General features: G+C 49.4%; 1 protein-coding gene and 1 long non-coding RNA gene across 2 annotated transcripts; one reads left to right on the top strand and one right to left on the bottom strand.

Annotated features, from left to right (window-relative positions):
* Nucleotides 1–1,464: 1,464 nt before the first annotated feature.
* On the bottom strand, nt 1,465–9,485 carry ALKAL2 (ALK and LTK ligand 2). The gene is made up of 6 exons (XM_061426797.1): nt 9,402–9,485; nt 8,454–8,761; nt 7,057–7,110; nt 6,890–6,970; nt 4,355–4,420; nt 1,465–2,055 (listed from the first exon to the last, which is right to left on the bottom strand). The coding sequence occupies exons 2-5, from the start codon at nt 8,707–8,709 to the stop codon at nt 4,356–4,358; spliced, it is 456 nt and encodes a 151-aa protein (XP_061282781.1). The 5' UTR covers nt 8,710–8,761; nt 9,402–9,485; the 3' UTR covers nt 1,465–2,055; nt 4,355.
* Nucleotides 9,486–10,021: 536 nt separating this feature from the next.
* LOC133253272 (uncharacterized) lies at nt 10,022–18,011 on the top strand. The gene is made up of 2 exons (XR_009738269.1): nt 10,022–11,224; nt 11,470–18,011. It is a non-coding gene; the product is annotated as an uncharacterized LOC133253272 (long non-coding RNA).
* Nucleotides 18,012–19,230: the final 1,219 nt, after the last annotated feature.

Here is a 19,230-nt window from a genome sequence, read left to right as displayed (position 1 = left end):
AAATTACAAAAATAGCAAGTCTGGTGTCTGCCTGCTTTTTTACCGAGAGGTGAGGAAGAGTCAGAACGCCTGGGCTCCCCTGTCCCTGTGTTTGGGGTGTGGTGTGCCTGTCTGCTCAGGGTCGGGCAGAAGCCTGAGGAGCGGGCCTACTGAGCAAGCATGTTGCTTCCGCTTGACTCATCTGTTCATGGGAGAAGCTGGTGGCCCTCAGCCATAGCTGCCTGGGACCGCAATAGAGACTCTGCATGGGGGGCTCGATGAGGGACAGCGGTTCTCTGAGTCTTCACCCCTGTCCATAGCTGGTGACCTGAAGCCCTGGGAGGACTGAGTCTCAGGTCAGTCTGAGTGACGGTCACTCAGCAGCAGAGAGAGCGCAGAGGCATGGTGTCCAGTCCTTAGTCTCGTGAGGGTCTCAGGTGGGGGCATTTAGTCCTTGGGCCTGAGGGGCGGATAAGGCTGTCGTCACCCCAGGCCGTCAGGGGTAGCAGAGGTGAAACGCTGGGGAGGTTTGGCCAGAAGACTGCCACGTCAGACTCATCCTGAAGACTTGAGAGTCAGGTGGACTGAGGGTTTGATAATGGTAGCTCTAAAAAGTAAAGAATCAAGGGGAAAAGTTTAACTGCAGCTAGAAAACAGGGAAGCAAAGTACTTCAGAAGCTATACCCCAGAGTCTTGACCATTTAGTAACTGCTTAATAATCTCAGGGCCAGAGAATTTTTTACTGTTTCTGTTCTTTCATGTTCATAGTTTACTTTCCCTTAATGTTTATGTCTTCCATGCAGATTATCACACAAATCCTAGGATTCTAGTTGACTTTGTCCCTAGGCTATATCCGGGGCGTCCCTGGTGGCTCAGCGGTACAGAACCCACCTGCAATGCCAGAGCCTCAGGAGCCACAAATTAGATCCCTGGGGCAGGAAGATCCCCTGGAGGAGGGCATGGCAACCCACTCCAGTATTCTTGCCTGGAGAAGCCCATGGCAGAGGAGCCTGGCGGGCTACAGTCCAAAGAGACAGGACTGAAGCAACAGCACACTACATGTTAGGCTGTATTCAGACCAGGGATCCTCTGCACAGAAAATGTCACTGCTGAATTCACTTGTTTTTAAAAAAAATTAGATCCAGTCAGATTTGTTCAAAATATATCTACCTATAAAATCTGGAGCTTCTTGGAAGTTTTAAGGTCCCTCTTGGTTTCATGTTTCCATTACAAAGTCACATAGGAAATAGAGGCACACTCATTTGAACTATTCACTACTAAAGCACGTATCTTATGGAGTATGTCACCAATTAATACCACTCTCTAGAAAATGCTGATTGTCCCTTACAAGAATGTGTAGCTTTCTCGTTTTATTTATGCCTTTTTTATTCTGTGACTTCTGCCAATATTTCAGTGTCATAAGGATTTGTAAATCACAAATTCCCCAGATAAACTTGTTCAGAAGTAAAGAGTCACTCTGAAGCCTTCACTGTACCAAACTCTTCATTTATTACTGGTGTTTTATTTACAGTATTTACATATTGCACAGGATCTGGACACCACTTTACACTTATTTTACAAAAGGACAAATGAAATCAGCCTGAGCATGTACACAGATGTCTCCACACTGAAGTTCTTTTTTTTTTTTTTTCATGCAGTTCCAAATAATATTCTGGGAATTTAATTGTAAAAATAATAAAATATTAATACCATATGCTATATGAAAATATATTTTTAGATTCTGCTGACTCTGCTTATGTTTCTAAAGAAATATCTGTGATGTCACCTAATCAGGAAAAAGATCTCTCTCTGCCATTTCACAGCATGACACATCAAAGGCAGTCCTGTTGTCTAAAATACTGAGTGGCAAGCATTACTGTCAGGCACACAAATTTACTGAATATGTGTCCACACATGGTGTCAACCACATACGAAACTCAAGGTAAAGGAATTATGGAAGTCTGTCTGCAAAAATAAATCTCTGTTCACGGGGTGTGTTCAGAAGGCAGTGGGTTCTGTCCTGTTGGTCTCCAAGGCACTTCTCATGGGTCCTGGGCTGCTGCACAGCTCTGCTCACTGCAAAACAGACAGGCTTGGTTTTCTAGAATGACTCACACTGGAAGACCTATATGTTAAATTACGTGTCACATAATCAACCTGCGATGCAGGAGACCCAGGTTCAATTCCTGGGTCAGGAAGATCCCCTGGAGAAGGAAATGACAACCCACTGCAGAATTCTTGCCTGGGAAATCCTGTGGACAGAGGAGCCTGGCGGGCTACCGCCCATGGGGTCGCAAAGAGTCGGGCATGACTGAGTGACTGACACTGATGTGTGTCCAGACCTGAGGAGTTTTCAGTCTGCATGTGTCTCCCCGTGTTCCTGTGCGTCTTTTACTGTGAGAAATAACTCAGTTCTGCTGTCACCATGGGCCTGCTGTGCTGAAGGAGTGAAATCGTCTCAGATGAAGAGAATGCCTGCCGGGCTGAAGACTAGAGCTCGGTGTTGCCGCGTCTGCTGTGAGTTCTCGGCAGTGCAGTCTGACTGACTGCGGTGATCCTGGGCTGCATTTTGTAGAATGAGGTGGATGCTTGCTACTTGTTTCCTCTGAAAATATTCCAGGTCTGAGGCTGTGAAATTACCTGAGGGGAAGCCCAGGACAAGGAGAGTGTGTGGGGAGGCTGTCTTGCCATGTGGGAGAGGGGCTGGAAAGCTAGACTCCTCTGGCTGGAGGAGATCAGGTCATGAGGTGCAGAAAGAAGGACAGGGCTCTGCTCTGAGATCACGGAGTGGAGGGGTTCCACGCTCAGGATCCCCTGAAGCCTGACTTCCTTCAGACCAGCCTTTAAGAGGCTGAGGTCATGGTCTGGCGTGGGAAGAAGCATCTCCCTCTGCAGGTGCGTCCTGATGTCTTTGTGGGTTAGGACCACAGAAGAGGCACTTGGGCACAGCTTATGGCTCGTGAGCAAAGTCGGATGTTGATGCAGGATGTGGGCTCTACCCTCCAGGGGGTCAGGGAGACCCTTGACTCTGCCCTGTCACCAACCAGTTAAGCGTTTGCAATTGTGGCTTAAAGCTTCTGGAATTGGAAGAAATTAATCTTTTAAAGCACTATAAAGCTATTTTAGCATAAGAATCTATATTGTAAATGACACCTTGGCCAAAACAAACACGGTTACTGACAGTGGTGACACGCCTGCTGTGCTGGGAAAGCCCTTCCTGACACGGAGCAGGGCGGGACCACGCTTGGGAGCAGCTCCACAGCGCCAGGGCTCCTGGAAGCCACTACTCCCGCCTTTGCACTCGGACGAGCTGTCTTTGCGGGAGAGCAGTTAGGGGACGCAGGGGTCAGCTCACAGGCAGGAAGGCAGGGAGCCTGCGGCCTGACCGGGTCTCCCCACTTGTGAGTAAATGGCAGTTGTTTCCAAGGATGTGCCTGGTTCATCTTTGGGACAGTGATGCTTTAACTATAAAGAAATACTTAATAAAAGCATTCTCATCTCTCCTGGCAGGTTCTTTGGGAGACTTATAATAATCCATTCATTGCTTTAAAAATAAGTGTTCTGTTTGCCACGTGGGCAGTGGAGGAGAGACTGGGCAGCATTCAGATGAAACACGAAGGAGGAGGGATTTCTCAGCTTTCACTTTAAAAACTGTGCTTTCACTCCCCGCAGATAGGAAGTGTTGTAAGTTCCATGAGCCTGTGGAGGGTGTGGGGTCACAGCCTCCAGTAACCGCATGCTTCCCTGAACCCCTGTTTGCTGGACAGACTCTGCTAGGGAGAAGCAGTGCTGTGGATGGAGCTCAGGGCAGCACCCACGGCGGCTGCCCTGGACACCCGCACAGACCTTGGTCAGCGTGGCCTTCGCCACAAAAAGCACCTCTCCTCGACTCACGGGAGACGAGGGGGCAGCCATCAGATGCAGATAGACCTGTTCTCAGCTGTTCTTACAGCTTCATCAGTGCCCTGACATCCTGATAGACGTCCGCCTCAAACAGTATGTCTCTAGAATCTGCATGGATACGGTTAGTCATATCCTCATCTATGAACGTCTGAACGAGAGCCTGTAGGTGGGTGAGCAGGACTTCACGCATGCACCAAGCGCGTGCTGAAGTCAGTAGCCAGTGGGCTGTGTGCAGATTACCGTGCACTCGGCCAGCACGTCCTCCTGGGACTGGGCCCCAGAGGCTGCCTGTGCGGCTGTGTGTTTTACTGCTGGCCAGTATTTAGAGACATTTGGAGTATTCTGTCAGCCTGACCCACAATAACTCTACTTTCACTGAGAACGACTGTCTCTAAACCCCCGTGAATTTTTCAAGTCCCAGACACACCCCATCTTTGGTGTGCAGGGCATGGTGACAGGGCCGCCAACTTACCTTATCCCTCCACGCACGTCGGGCTGACTGCCAGCCGAGTTAGAAGCCGGGCACACCTCTTGTAGTCTGCAAGTGGGGATAGATCACAGACCCTCGTGAGATACCTCAGCAGCTTAGATGAACAGCATTCACTTTAAAAACCATAGCAGCTGCTAAAGCCATTCATTCCTTTATACACTCTAAATTCCCTGGAAGCAGCACGCAGACTGTCGTCTGCAATCATGGCTTGAAGCTGCTGACTTAATAATTCATGGCACCTCAGGACCGCCAGTGTCACGTGACAGAAGCTAGGTGATGTGACCGGGAGGCTGTTGGGGGTGGGGACGCAGACGTCCACACGCCTGCTCTGCCCGTCTGCTCCGCACAGTGGTTGATGGGCTCATCAAAATGGCTTTCGTTTGCTTGCTGGCAGACAGTCTTCCATGCCCTGTATTATTTAATAACTTTTAGGTCACGTGCAGGCTGGGTCCCCTCTTCAGTTGATCATAACATAAAGCCTTCCGCACAAAAATTCTAAAGACAGGGGGTCAGCAGCCAAGTACCAGAGTGAAAACACCTGGCTGGACAATGGAGGGAAGCAAGAGCTGGTTTCTGGGTGCGGCCTGGCCCTCCTAGCGAGCGCATGTGGTTGCCTGCTCCATTCGTCTCGCAGATGCTGCTTCAGAGGACAGGCAGCTCAGCAGTCACGGCCATACAGGGATTCCTCAAGACAGAGTTTACTTCTCAAGAGTCACAAAATCCTACTTAAAGATGGAAGAGTTCATACTCTTGGCCAAATTCCGAGTGAATGAATATATTAACAGCAATGAATATGCACCAATGGTAGACAAGCAGCTAATTCTTTGAAAATCACACCTGATAAATATTTAGAGGACATAATTTAGACTCAAAGGATGATCTGACAGCTGGAAGCAGGGTCACTGGGACTCCTAGCTTTTTGGCTCTTCACCAGATGCACCACATTTTTTAGGACGCGGTTTTCCTAAACAGACCATATGTGATACAGTGGATTGTATGAGCTCAAAGAAGATACTGGCATTTGACACACGCCCTAAGATCCTGAGGTCAACCATCTCCCTGCTGGACAACATGTCTCCACTCTGATGTCCACCTGGGGGGTCCCCTTAAGGTGCAGACTGCTCAGCGGGTGTGATGGACTCAAAAGTCCTGCTCTTCAAAGGAGCTCACCCCAAGAACACGCCTTGAGTGAGAAGGTCCATTGTTCCTTCTGTCTGACCTGCCAGGATGCTGGAACTCTTGTATTCAGCCTCGAGCTGCACAGACGTGCCCAGATTTGGCTCCGCAGCTCATTATGAGCTGAGAGGGTGGGAGCCGTGTGGCCAGCCGCGCGTCCAGGGCACTGACCTGTCTCCAGATACAGCCGTGATGCGTCCTGGTCCTGCCACCTCCCCTTCTGGATGGCCAGGAGAATCGCTGCCTCGCTACTCAGTTACATCAGCAGAGGAGGCAGCAAGTGTGTGTGTGTGGAGGGGGAGGTCCCGGGGAGGGTCTGTGGATGAGCGTGTGGCGTCTGCGATCAGGCACACGCAGCCCAAAGACAGCGCTTGTGCCTCTGTCCCTGTGACGGCGCTGACCGAGGCCACCGCCCCTCCCTCCAGGAGGAGCTCCCTGCCTTCCTGCTGTGTCTGGGGGTGGGAGAGCTCCACAAAGTGGCTCTGCTGCCTACGCAGAGCAGTTTCCCCTTCATGGAAAGGGGCTTACTGTTTTGAGCAGGACAGGCAGGTCTGGACAGTCTAAGGACAGCCTAAGGACAGTCCTGAAAACTGCTTCTAAGAGGCTTGACTTATTTGCACAGCTGTCCTCCTGTGAGCCTTAAAGGGAAGGGAAGTTGTGGTCCCTACAACACACAAAAATTGGTTGACGGCTCTAGCACATGTCACTCCAGCTACTCAGCTACTTGTCATCATTGCATGTTTTGTGAAGAGCACAAGGAGCCACTTTTGGGGGAAATGAAATCCATTTTGTTGTAGATAACCCAGAAAGTTACAGCTGAGAGCCACATGAAGAAGGGCACCTGCATTTCTGAATGAATGATGAAACCAAGCAGAAGAGCAAAGTTTTGAAATAGCAGTAAAATTCTTGGGTGATGAGGTTATAATTACTGGTAGAAACAAAAAGTCTCTGGCCAGGGTGGTGGGAATGGTCCAGATCCATCCTTCGATACTTTATACCCTACAGTAGTCACTTTAGCGACTCATTTTAAGCGTCTGCTCCACTGTCAGAGTTGAGTGGATACAACGACAGGCATGAGGCCAGAATTCGAGAAATGCACGGAGGAGTCCAGCCCATTCCAAGAGTTGATTAATTCCAGCAAATGTAAACTGTGTTCTGTTTGGCACTAGCTGCTGCATGTCGTTATCTTCCTCAATGGTCTGCTCAGCCCAGCCCCTGACTGCAGAGTCAACAGGGAGTAAATATTAGCAAGTCTGGGTGACACAAGGCAGGCGCTGTTCACCCAGGTGGAGGCCCATACTCACGTCTACTCTACGCAGCGATTCAGACGTGGTCACTTACATGCGGGGATGGTGCAGTCTCGGGTGTTGTGGTAAAGTCTGTGGAAGTGTTTGCTGCACTTTGGGCTGAAATACAGAGGGCCTGGAGCGTGCAAGGAGAAACAGATAGTGAGAGCTCCTGGGAGGCCAGTATCTGGGGAGAGGCGAAGGAACGAGGGGCAAGCTTACCTGTAAGATGTTTTAGAAACTTGTCTTTCATCCTTAGATCTCGAGGGACAATTTCTGTTTAAGGGAAAAGAAGTAAATTATTAACTTGACCAAAAGAAGCATTTTCTCATGTGATCTGAAGTGGGTGTTTTAAAATTACTGGATATTCGGCTATAAACAGCAATCATAGCAGCCCCTTGATTGCCATACACGGCGATATGAGGACGGGTGAGTGGGCACATTGTCCTCAAATCAGGTTCACAACACTCCAAGATCTGCTAGTAACACCGATCTCCACCATCAGGAGAGAGGCAGGGACCATGAAGTGTGTGTGTGTGTGTGTGACAGTTATCTTCCAGTGAATAAATCACTCTAGACACTTTGATCTTGAAGACCTAGAAAATCAAATTCAACCGTCTCTCAAAGTTCTAAGAGGAAAACCTGATATCATCCTTCAAACAAACAAACAAAAGAATCTGCCATAGGCGTATTCTTCTAGGTATTCACTTAGAAAAAGGGTGAGGGTCTGTCAATACCACCTGTTGTGAAGGTTGGTATGAATGCATGCAAACAGACATAACCGGGCAGATGAGCTCAAGTACAGTTCCCAGGGAAAGCTGTGTCTACACAGTCCCAGCTGGTGTTGGTGACTAGCCTGGCTGACATCCTTTCTGCTTTCAGCCTTGCTTTTGCTCTTTTTAACAGTCATCTGGATTCACTTTTACTCACCTGATCTGCACTAGTAATGTGATGGCATGTGGTCACACTACCACCAATTCTCATTCAAAGAGGGAAAATTTCCGTAAGAATCTTGCTTGCAAGGTTTAGACATCTCCTAAATGTCAGTCTTCGTTTACAACTAAGTTCAGTCCGTCTATATAAAATTGACCTTATCATATTTGACCTGATTGTGTCATGAAAGCATTAAAAGCTTGCATGCTTTCCTTGGAAATTTCCCAGAGGGCAGCCACTCTGGGAAGGCTCTGCCGTGGGGATGGGGGTGGGGGGTTCTGAAACATTTCTGTCTCAGTTGAAACTGCTTTGCTGAAAATATTTCCATTTCCAAAATAACAGATGACAGTTCCATGCTGAAATTACCGACCCGGGTAACAACTCACACGTCTTAGATGTGGATGAGGGGTAGTTATGTTATCTGCCAGGCATCATTCATGGAATTCCTATCTCCTTTTTTAAATAAAAATATTTCCCAGCTTTAAAAAAAAAAAAAAAAAAACAGTAGAAATGCATTTATATTTTAAAACTACGTATGCGTTCTCAGAGTTCTATCTCCAAGCAAGTCCTGGTTCTTCTAGCGTCCCCTGATACCAGACAGGCAGACCCGGGGGCTCGGCCAGCCCCACAAGCTGGAGGCCTTTGCAGGCGGTGCTCGCCTCCACAGCGGGCGGGCGGGGACTCACCCACTCTCTGCTCCTCTGGGTAAGCGTAGTCCGCGACCTCCCTGCGGTCCAGGGTGTAGTCCTGCCGGCCCGAGAGCTGCAGCCTCTTGGACTCCCCCGAGTGGTACTTCCTGAGCTCCTGGACGATCTCCACGATGAGCCGCAGCAGCGTCTGTCGGTCCGCGGCCTCCCGGGGCTCCGCGCCGCCCCTGCCGGGCCCCGCCGCCCCCAGCACAAGCAGCAGCCCCAGCAGGAGGGGGCGCCCGGGTCCGTGCATTCTGCGCTCGGCCGGGCCGGGTGGGGTCGGTGCGCTCCCGGAGCTCGGCTCGCTGGAGGGACAGGGTGCGCGGAGACCTGGAGAGCCTGTCGGTAGGGAGGGCGGCGAGGCCACTCCCCTCGGACCGCGCGCCCCGGCCCCCGCGCCCCGGAGTCGCCAAGCCGGTGGAGGGGCGCCCCGCGCCGTCCGGACCGGGAAGGCCGCCGCGGGGCCGGGGCGGGAGGCTGGGCGGGGTCCCCACGCGGACGCCCCCTCCCCGAGGCCCCTCGCGGCGACGTGGAGAGCGCGCCTTGGGTGCCGCGCGCCCTCCGCGCAGGGCGGCACGCGCCTCGGCCCCGCCGCGGCCCCGAACTTTCCTGGAGATGGCACATTGGCCGGAGCCCCGCAGCGCGGCGCGGCGCCTCAACTTTCTTTCCCCCACGGGCGCCGAGCGGGGGCAGCGGGGGCTCGGGGGCTCGGGCCCAGGCGTCTGCCTCAGGGAACCGCCGCGCACCCCGGCAAGCCGGGGGTGTGGGCGCCCCGCCCGGCGGCCGGGCTCAAGTTTCCAGCAGCGCCTTTGTGTGGCGGTCGCCCCTCTTCCCGGTGTCCCCGATCTCCGCCGAAAAGCCCCGGCGACGAGACCCTCTCCCCAGACGCCCGCTGGGCCCGGTTCTGGAAAACCCCTGGCCCCGGGGAGGGAGCCCGGCTCGTACCTGCCCGGCGCCAGCCGCGGAGCCACCTGCGCGCAGGAACCCGGCCGGGTCGCCCGTCCCCGCGCCCCGCAGCCGTGCGCGTCCTCCGGCGTCCGTCCCCGCGCCCCGGAGCTGGCGCCCGGCTCCCTACTCCATGCCCGGCGGCGCCCGGCCGCGGGGCGCACTGGACGCGCGGGGAAGGGACGCGGCGCCTCGGAGCTGCGGGCGCGGAACTCGCAGTGGCTTGGGGTGCGGGCTGGCGGAGTCCGGCCTCGGACCTCTGGGCGCCTCTTATCCCCGCGGCTGCCGACGTCAGGCGGGTCCCCGAGGGCCCGGCTCCGGTCTTTAATTAGAAGCCGCCGGAGTGTTCGTATCCCCGCGCGGATCTTCGTCAGACACCCCCTTCACCACCCCCATCTCTTCCCCGTCTCCCCACCCCGTCTGCCCCCCCATCGCCCCTCCGCGTCTCCCCCTCCTTCTCCCCGTCTCCCCGCCCCGTCTCCCCACACTCCCCGTCTCCTCCCCTCCACTCCCTCCCCGACCCCCTCCTACACCCCCTCTCCCCACGCACCCGATCCCCCTTTCTCCCGTCTCCTCCATTTCCCTCCCCCACTGCCCACCCTGCACCCCCACCCCGGCGGCCCCCCTCTCCCATCTCCCTCCCCTCCTTGTCCCTCCCCTTCACCTCCCCCCACCCCTTCTCTCCTCCAGTCTATTTCCCTCCGTTCCTGTCACTTATGACAGGATGAGAAGAAACGCCTTTACCAGGAACTCGGATCTGTTTTTGTCTAAATGTAGATCTCGGGCTATTAAAAAAGGAGCTGCCTGATTGCCTCACATTTAATAAGTCAACGAGAGTCTGTGTGTTTTGGGGGATCTGCCGGCGAGGCTGGGGACCACTCCCGGGGGCGAGGTCGCTTCGCCCCAGGCCGGTCCGGGGCGCGGCGGGGAGGGCAGGGTCTGAGTTAGCGCTGGGACCCCCGGACACAGCCCCTGGCTGGACCGCGGCGGCCCCCTGCCACCCTCACCCGCCCGGCGAGCCCCGGGAGGACGGCGCGCTGGACCCTCGGCCCCGGGCCCTCCGTCCAGGCCCGCGTCCTGCAGAAAGTTTTAGGTTGTAGGCAGGCCCATTTGTGAGAGTTCAGCAGTTTACCTCCTTTAATTTTTCTTCTTGTAAAATGTATTATCAATCAGTTGCGCACTTTCCCATTTTATTGGCTCTTTCTGGGCAAGAGCTGGACTTTCTCCAAACCGGCGATCTGGTTGGGAAAGGTATTCTCGGCGCAATACCGCAGGGAGCGCGGCGGCGGGAATGGAAACCTCGGCCGCGAGCGCGGCGGCCGCCGGCCGGCTGGATGCGCCCGGGACGCCCGGGACGCGCGCGGCGACCCCGGCCGGACGCGCGCGGATCTCCGCGTCCCTTCCTCTCGCTCCCTCCCGGAGGTCCGAGTCCTCAGGAAAGTGTTTGGCAGAGTCGGGTAGGGTGAATAGAATAGAGCTGAAAACCCGTGGCGTCTAAACGCACCGCCTTCTGCACGCACTCTGGGGGTATGTGTTTGAAGGAGATGGTTTGATTTCTCAGTGAACTTTTTCTTTCTCCAAGCAATACGACTAAAACGTGAACTTTCTGTCAAGGTGTGCTCTAGAAAAGTAAAAACTCATATCAAACTGCTCTGAGGCAGATGAAAGAGGTATTTTTCCTTTTCCCCCTTCTGTGTGTAGATGGAGTTCACGCTGCTCTAGGGAGAGCGCCGCCTAGTGACCAGTCTTTCCCAGCCGGCTCTCAACAGCATCCCTGTGCAGCCGGGACATCTTTGGACTCCTCTCCAGCATAGTGGAAGCAGGTGACGTTTCTATGAAAAAATATTTTGGTGTAAATCTGTTTTTGTAAAAACATCTTGCTGCAGTGAAAAAAGAAATTAGCCCAATCTCATATTGTTTTAAATTTGCATATAATCTTTCTAAATCTTACCATATCAAAATAGATTTTTTTTCTAAAAAATACCAGTAAGAACTATCTTCCACTGCAGCCCAAATTATACCAAAGAAGCCTTGATAGTAATCACTGTTGTCCTTTTTTATTTTGCAGTGTTCAAATGGGACAGACGAATGGATTTCTTGAATGAATCCTTCTATCACCCAATTATACATATGCCAACACTTCAGCTCAGCTTATTAGATACTTAGATGTACACACAACAGTGACAAAACTGGTGTTTAGTCGGCCTTTAGACTCATGAGACCTGCCCATGAGGCTCAGACAGGTCATGCGTTAGTTCATCCATTCTTTGCACAGGCTGACATGACTAGGTGCCCTCAGTTTGGATGAGCCTTTTTAACAAACTTTTTCAACTTAATAAAAGAGTGCACTGATTTAGAACCTCTACTGAGCTTTTCCACTTGTGGTATTGTCAGAATTAACTTTCTGGAGCTCTCCAGTCACCAGAAATATGTGTATTGTACAGACTGTTAACACATCTGATTGGCTAAATTAATTTGTGCCGGTTAAGGCAAATTGAAGTATAATATATATAAACTGGCTCACACAAAATGTGAAATTGTATGTGCAAATTGTTTAGACTCTCCCCTATCTTTTGTGAAAACGAAGATCATGGCCTCTGGTCCCATCACTTCATGGGAAATGGGGAAACAGGGGAAACAGTGTCAGACTTTATTTTGGGGGGCTCCAAAATCACTGCAGATGGTGATTGCAGCCATGAAATTAAAAGACACTTACTCCTTGGAAGAAAAGTTATGACCAACCTAGATAGCATATTCAAAAGCAGAGACATTACTTTGCCAACAAAAGTCTGTCTAGTCAAGGCTATGGTTTTTTCCAGTGGTCATGTATGGATGTGAGAGTTGGACTGTGAAGAAGGCTGAGCACCGAAGAATTGATGCTTTTGAACTGTGGAGTTGGAGAAGACTCTTGAGAGTCCCTTGGACTGCAAGGAGATCCAACCAGTCCATTCTGAAGGAGATCAGCCCTGGGATTTCTTTGGAAGGAATGATGCTAAAGCTGAAACTCCAGTACTTTGGCCACCTCATGCGAAGAGTTGACTCATTGGAAAAGACTCTGATGCTGGGAGGGATTGGGGGCAGGAGGAGAAGGGGACGCCAGAGGATGAGATGGCTGGATGGCATCACCAACTTGATGGACGTGCGTCTGAGTGAACTCCGGGAGTTGGTGATGGACAGGGAGGCCTGGCATGCTGTGATTCATGGGGTCGCAAAGAGTCGGACACGACTGAGCGACTGAACTGAACTGGACTATCTTTTGTGTCAAATGCTGGTTGGACTGGACGGTTTCTGAAGTCTAAGTGTAATTCCATGATGGTTACCAACAAAGTTTAAAAACCACAAAATGGAAGTTTCCTACAAAAGCTGAAGATAATTCACTGAAATAATCTCTACAAGTTTCACATCTGTTTTTAGGCAAGAAGAGGTGATATATTCATATTAAGAAATTTAATTCCCTCCTTTAGTAAGTGAACAGCTTTCCACTCTGAAGGGCCCAGAAAAGATAAGGGAGAAAATTACACAACAACAAAAATAATTTATTTTGCTAGATTTGATTTCGTCTTTTGAGAAAGCAATATTGGATCATAAAGGGAAGTGCTGTGTTTAACTTGTATTTACTATAAATGTATGTTGTGAGATGAAAAGTGTTTTTTTGTAAACAGTGTAAAACTCCACTGTTTCAGCTACATCAATTTTCTCTTTCCCTCCAAAAGGAATATATTTTATTTGAGATAACTATTAACTAACTTCAAAGGCTTCCAAAGTAGGTATATGTTAATTAACTACATGTTTCAAAATGAATTGTTACATTTGTTAAACCATTATGCTTATCATTTAATAGTCTAACTAAACTCTTACTAGGGAGAAAACAATTACCTTTCATAAAGGATAACATTATGTGCTATAATGAAATATTGTTTAATGTTTAACTTTTATCAGCTCTGTTATTTTCACTATTAATATGCTGTTAGTATGCTAGGCATGTACTAGAAACTGTGCATTTAGGAAGACAATCTTTCTAACAGGAGCGACCTTCTTAGTACAAATGTAATATGAATATCGTTGTTATATGTACATACAAGTAACAATGCTACCTGGCAGTGTATTTTGGATTAACGAAATTTAGCTTCCACATAGTTCTTTCCCTCAGATATGAGAAGGGAGCACGCTATTCTAAAGATATGTAGGCCGTCCACCCACTTTCCATTTTTCTATGCACACTTCTCAGTCTGCAGAGCCGTGTTCATGCTGGTCCAGAGAGGACAGGACCCGAGGGCCCCTGGTGACGCCACTGACTGATTCTTGCTCAGATCTTTGTCCAGGGCTGAAGAGGACGCCCTTCAGGGGCAAAGCTTAAAGGGAGTGTGGACCTTACCTTGTTCCTTGGAACTGGTTCGGTTATAGAACCCAGCTAGTGAAGGTGTCTTGAGGCTTGGTGAGCGTTTCTGTCCTTAGAGGTAACACTCTGGCGCCTGTTGATGGCAACAATGAGAGTAAATTGAAATGTATACACCCCACATCAAAAAAAGACTCCTTATTTGGTAAATACGTCTCAAATTTGTAAACAGTCAGGTTCGCCCATGGAAATATCTGTACAGACTATAGTCCTGCTGAGGAAAAATGTGATACACCCACTCAGTCTATTAATATTTTCTGGATACTTTTTTCTGCAGGAGATCAAACATCCTGATCAAAAGAGATGTGTGTAATGATTGGGGTTATGTAGGCAATTCCAATGTGCCAAAAAGATACCATATTCCAAAGATATTCCCAAACCAAGTAGTACTTTTTAAAGTCAGATAACATCTATGGGATCGCACAGAGTCGGACGCGACTGAAGCGACTTAGCAGCAGCAGCAGCAGCAGCAACTTCTCTAACAGACAGTCCTTGTATTTTAGTGGCTTAATGCAATAAAACCTTTCAAGCCTGGGTCTACCATGCGGAGGGGCATGGTCTCTCCCTGCTGTCACTCAGGGCTGCCTTTCTTTGGGCTGGAAGGCCCCACTGGGCCCTCTGCCTCTGGCCTGGCGGGTGGTGGGAGCTGGCCTGGAGCTGGCACATGGTACCCCGCCCAGTGCCCGGGGTCAGCAGCCCGCCAAACACGCCAGCTTGTCCTCTCACCGTGGGGTTCAGATCACTGTGAGTAGCAGGAGCAGGCTCTCTTCAGAAACCTAAGACCTGTTTTCTTTCCCTTAAGGAATTCAGGAAGCAACAGCTCCTAACCCCTGGCCTCAGGTCAGGGTGCCTGTGCCTGTTTGTGGACAGTGGAACAGGGTAGAATGTCTGCCAGCAGACAGCCCTGTGCTGCCAACTGCCAGGCTCCGGGCAGAGAGGCAGGACTGCAGGGCTCGCTGGCCTCCCTGAAGGAGACCCCAGCCTCAAGATCTGTGCTTCAGCCACGTAGCTGTGCTTCAGGAATTCTTGCCCCCGAACCTTCATCCAGACTGCTCTTTTTGTGCAGAACCACTTCCTTCTACTCCTCACTTTCACTGAATGGCTCATTCCCAATTCAGACAGCAGATCTTCTGGGAACCCCCGGCCCCCACCTGCCTGAGCTTCGCATCTGTGCTTCTTCCTATCACGGCATTAACCTCACTCACTCCATGTAGTTCCCAAAACATCCTGCGTTACTTTTCTGTATCCTCTTGCAGCCAGGAGCTCTTTTAGATCGTCAGTGTTGATGTCATATGGGGAACATTGTGCATACAAAGTAAATATGTTTGAAATATGAATAAAGATATTATTTTTATATAATTTTTCTGACAGATACTCATAAAGCATGACTTAAATACTTATCAGGAAATGGCAACCCACTCCAGTATTCTTGCCTGGAGTATCCCATGGACAGAGGGGACATCCCTTTAGAAAGTGTCTGATCATATGATAAAGCTATGACTGCTGCTGCTGAGTCGCTTCAGTCGTGTCCGACTCTGTGCGATCCTATAGACGGCAGCCCACCAGGCTCCCCAGTCCCTGGGATTCTCCAGGCAAGAACACTGGAGTGGGTTGTCATTTCCTTCTCCAATGCATGAAAATGAAAAGTGAAAGTGAAGTCGCTCATTCGTGTCCGACTCTTCGCGACCCCATGGACTGCAGCCCACCAGGCTCCTCCATCCATGGGAGTTTCCAGGCAAGAGTACTGGAGTGGAGTGCCATCAACTAATACACTGTTAATAAGAAAACATTATCTCCAGCTGAAGCTATCTCATAAGACTCCTGTAGGAAAAGTGATATTTGCAATGCACTTGAATGATGGGGGTTGTCCGTGGGGATGAGGGACGTGCGTGTCCAAGGCCAAGTTGAGTGCACAAAGCCACAGGGGTCTGGAGTGTGAGAGGCTGCTGGGAGCAGGCTGCGGACCAGGGAGCCCAGGGGGGTGGAGGGCGCGGCTCGTCTGACTCCTGCGCCCCACTCCAAAAGTCTTTTTCAGCACTTCTTACAATACACTGTGAAAGAGAGCATCATCCAAATCCTACAGTGTCTGGGGCAGCAGAATTTGGTGACTCGTTCACAGCTGCATGGAGAATCTATAGTTAGAAAGTGGACTGAAACATCCAGAACTATTAACAGTCCATGTGACCAGCTGCACTCAGACCAGCGGGTGAGGGCCACTGCCCTAATCTGAGGCAGCACAGGACCCGCTGTTAAGTGAGGAAGACAAGTGTGTTGGTTGGCTTGGGACACGAATACGTAGGAACGGTCTATTTTTTGGTCACCTGCCCCTTGTAATCATGGGAACATTTGAACGTGGCAGCACTACTTCTGTTTTTGCCACTTTTATGATGCAATCCGTCAGCAGAGCATTTGGGATACTTGGCACCCATCAGATGCAGTCTGATACCTGGTCCTGATGGAGCTCGGTTTCAGCGACATCAGACACAAACAGTGCGATACTTTTAGGAAGGCAGGGTGAATGCACGTGGAGAAACTTTAACTCACACCTTCAGCTGCTATAAGTCCTGGAAAATCTGAGGAGCTCCTCTCTGGGGAAATGAAGAGAGACAAGGCCATTCTGAGCTCTGTGGACTCTCTCCTGTGGTGTGTGATAAATGTTTGCAGGGTCCTCAGGTTTATATTTTACATGGATCCTACTGGGGGTGGACATGAAAAATAGATTCAGAGGGTTTGCCAGCGGCAGATGGCCCAGTGAAGAGGCCCACGGTTCATTCTCTCACTCAACCCTCCCTCCAGGCAGCAGCTGTCCTTTGCAGGGCTGTGGACCTCACACCGTGGACCTCACACTGTGGACCTCACCATGGACCTCACACCGTGGACCTCACTCTGTGGACCTCACACCGTGGACCTCACTCTGTGGACCTCACACCGTGGACCTCACACCGTGGACCTCACTCTGTGGACCTCACACCGTGGACCTCACACCGTGGACCTCACACCGTGGACCTCACCGTGGACCTCACACCGTGGACCTCACACCGTGGACCTCACACCGTGGACCTCACTGATTGTCCAGCGCTACATCAGGTCCCTGCCCGGTGCTGCTCTCATGCCAGATAACAGATGACTGAATAAAAATGCAAATTACGAAAGGCTCAGAAGAAGGAAAGAAAGAAATTCTGAGAAAGATGGGGTCAAAAGATGTGGAGAGGAACCTGTGTTTCACAAGGTAGCAGGAGAAATCATCTCTGAAGAAGTGTCGTTTGAACAGAAATCTGAAGAATGGAAACAGCAGTAGAAGTGAGGAAAGGATGAAGCCCAGAATGAGGGCGCGGAGACGAGGCTGGAAAGGAAGGAAAGCCTTGGCTGCCTAGGACAACTACCTCTTTTGCTTTCTTGTTTCATCGTGAGGTCAACATGCCCACTGAGGCAAGGTTCCCCACGTGCGTTAAAAATACAGTGAAAAGACCGAAGCTTGACCCTCCGTTAGCTGGTTCATCTTCCCACTCAGCGGACACTGGCCTTGTGCCCACCGTGCGCTGAGCAGTCTTAGCCGAGTTGGGAACACTGCAGTGTGCAAAGCCGAAGTTCTCACTACTTGGCTTAAGAGGTAACGTTAGCCACTTAGAAAAAATAGGCAACAAAAACAAAAGTTTAAACCAAGGCTGTAACCTGCTCTGCAGCAGGGGACACAGTCACACGCCTGGCTGCTTCTTGCCACTGCCACAGAAATGGGAACAGTTCCTGTACAGCAGAGTTTAAGCCAGTGGCAGTGGGGTTTTCCCCCACAGAGTGGGAGGATTTGAGCTTGAGAAGAGAGAGCACCTTAAAAGGGGCACTTTGTTTAGCATTGTATTGCATTTATTTTATAAAATAGTAACTGGATATAAATAGCAAAAAGTGAATCCAGTTTGCATTGTTCAGAATCTTGATTATCGGACTTCCTTCAGGCAGGCCCTGATTAAATGTTATCAATACCATGGCATTGATGAGGATGTAACCAGTCTAATGGAGATCTGTGTTGGAACAACCTAGAATTGATTGGTGTAATTTTAAAAGCGTTCCTAGTTGAAGTGATAACAATAAGCAGTTTTCAAAGGACATTTTTGATAAAATTAATTGATGTCCTATTTTAAGTGGTTGACAGCGTTTCTTACTTCCTAAGTGTGCTCCTACTCAGATCCTGATGAATAAATAAATGAATTCCATGTGCATACCACAGTATGAAGACATTCCATTTTTATTGTCAGCATATTGAAATTAGAGTGATAGAAAATGGTAGAAACAAATTTATATCAATTCCAAAGTCGCAGCTTTCACTGGGTCCAGCTTTTTCCTGATGTAATTTGTATGTACAGAAAGTAAAACAGCTCTTTACACTTTTGACTTTTATTTGAACCCTTATGATTAGCCGGTTTGTGAAAGAATAGTCCCATATGTAGGGGTTTAGTAATTATAATTTCCTCCATCTTTTAAAATGCACTCAGTTTTGAGAAACTGATATATAGTATGACAATATCCACTCTACAAAAGGCAAGAACATTCAGATGAAAAGTGAATAATGGTATCAATCATTTCTATGCTTTCAAATGTTTGGCATCTGTAGAAATTCCATCTAAATAACTAGCTCATTTTTTAGAAAGTATTTTGATAGAGCTGACCCTGAGAATATGCTTGTAATTACTTATATATATTCCCGAGAATGTGGGTGAAATTTAAATTGAGTTGAATCCTAAACATGTTAACAGTGTTTGTTATTTAAAGAATCTGGTTAATTTATTTTTAAAGAAATATATACTTTTTAAAAATGAGGAAAATTGATATTCATTATAATTTTTTGCAAATTTAAATTTATTTCACTAAGTAGAAATAGATTTTTAAAACAATCTTGGATGCCTTTCTTTTGATTATTTCCTTACATTTTTACAATAGTTATTTTAATCCTCATATTTAAATTATAATAAGCTATGTAAGAACTCTGGTATCTGGTATCTACAGACATACAAAGGCTTCATGTTTGCCACTGTGGAATTCTGCATTTCTAAGCCTCATTACCTCCAAGTGGACTCTGGCTAAACTGGAATCTGGGGCTTTGAAAGAGTCCGTAGAAGTGCAATGCAGCCCTTTTTCTTATTCAGGAAGGAGTCATCTTACTGTTGTCAGTCTTATTCTCCTCCTCCTCCTCATCATTCATCATCACTTGCTGGAAAATCTTGACAGTCAAGGAGAGACCACTTGCTTATTATGCCGCATTCTCTATGTATACACTGTCCTTTCCAAAAAATGTTGACTTACAACGGTCAGATGAGTAAACAAGCCTCAAACAGAAAAAAACCACCCTCGGCATGAGGCCCTGAGTCCTTTCCTCTCCAAGGAGACAGTTCCTGAAGCCGTTCTTTGGGCTGGCGCTGGACCCCAGGCACAGGTGGTGCC

This window comes from Bos javanicus, chromosome 8 (genome assembly GCF_032452875.1).
Source record: "Bos javanicus breed banteng chromosome 8, ARS-OSU_banteng_1.0, whole genome shotgun sequence".
Taxonomy (NCBI): Eukaryota; Metazoa; Chordata; class Mammalia; order Artiodactyla; family Bovidae; genus Bos; species Bos javanicus.
The sequence above is the reverse complement of the archived record's forward strand: the minus strand, read 5'-3'. Positions and strand labels throughout refer to the sequence as shown.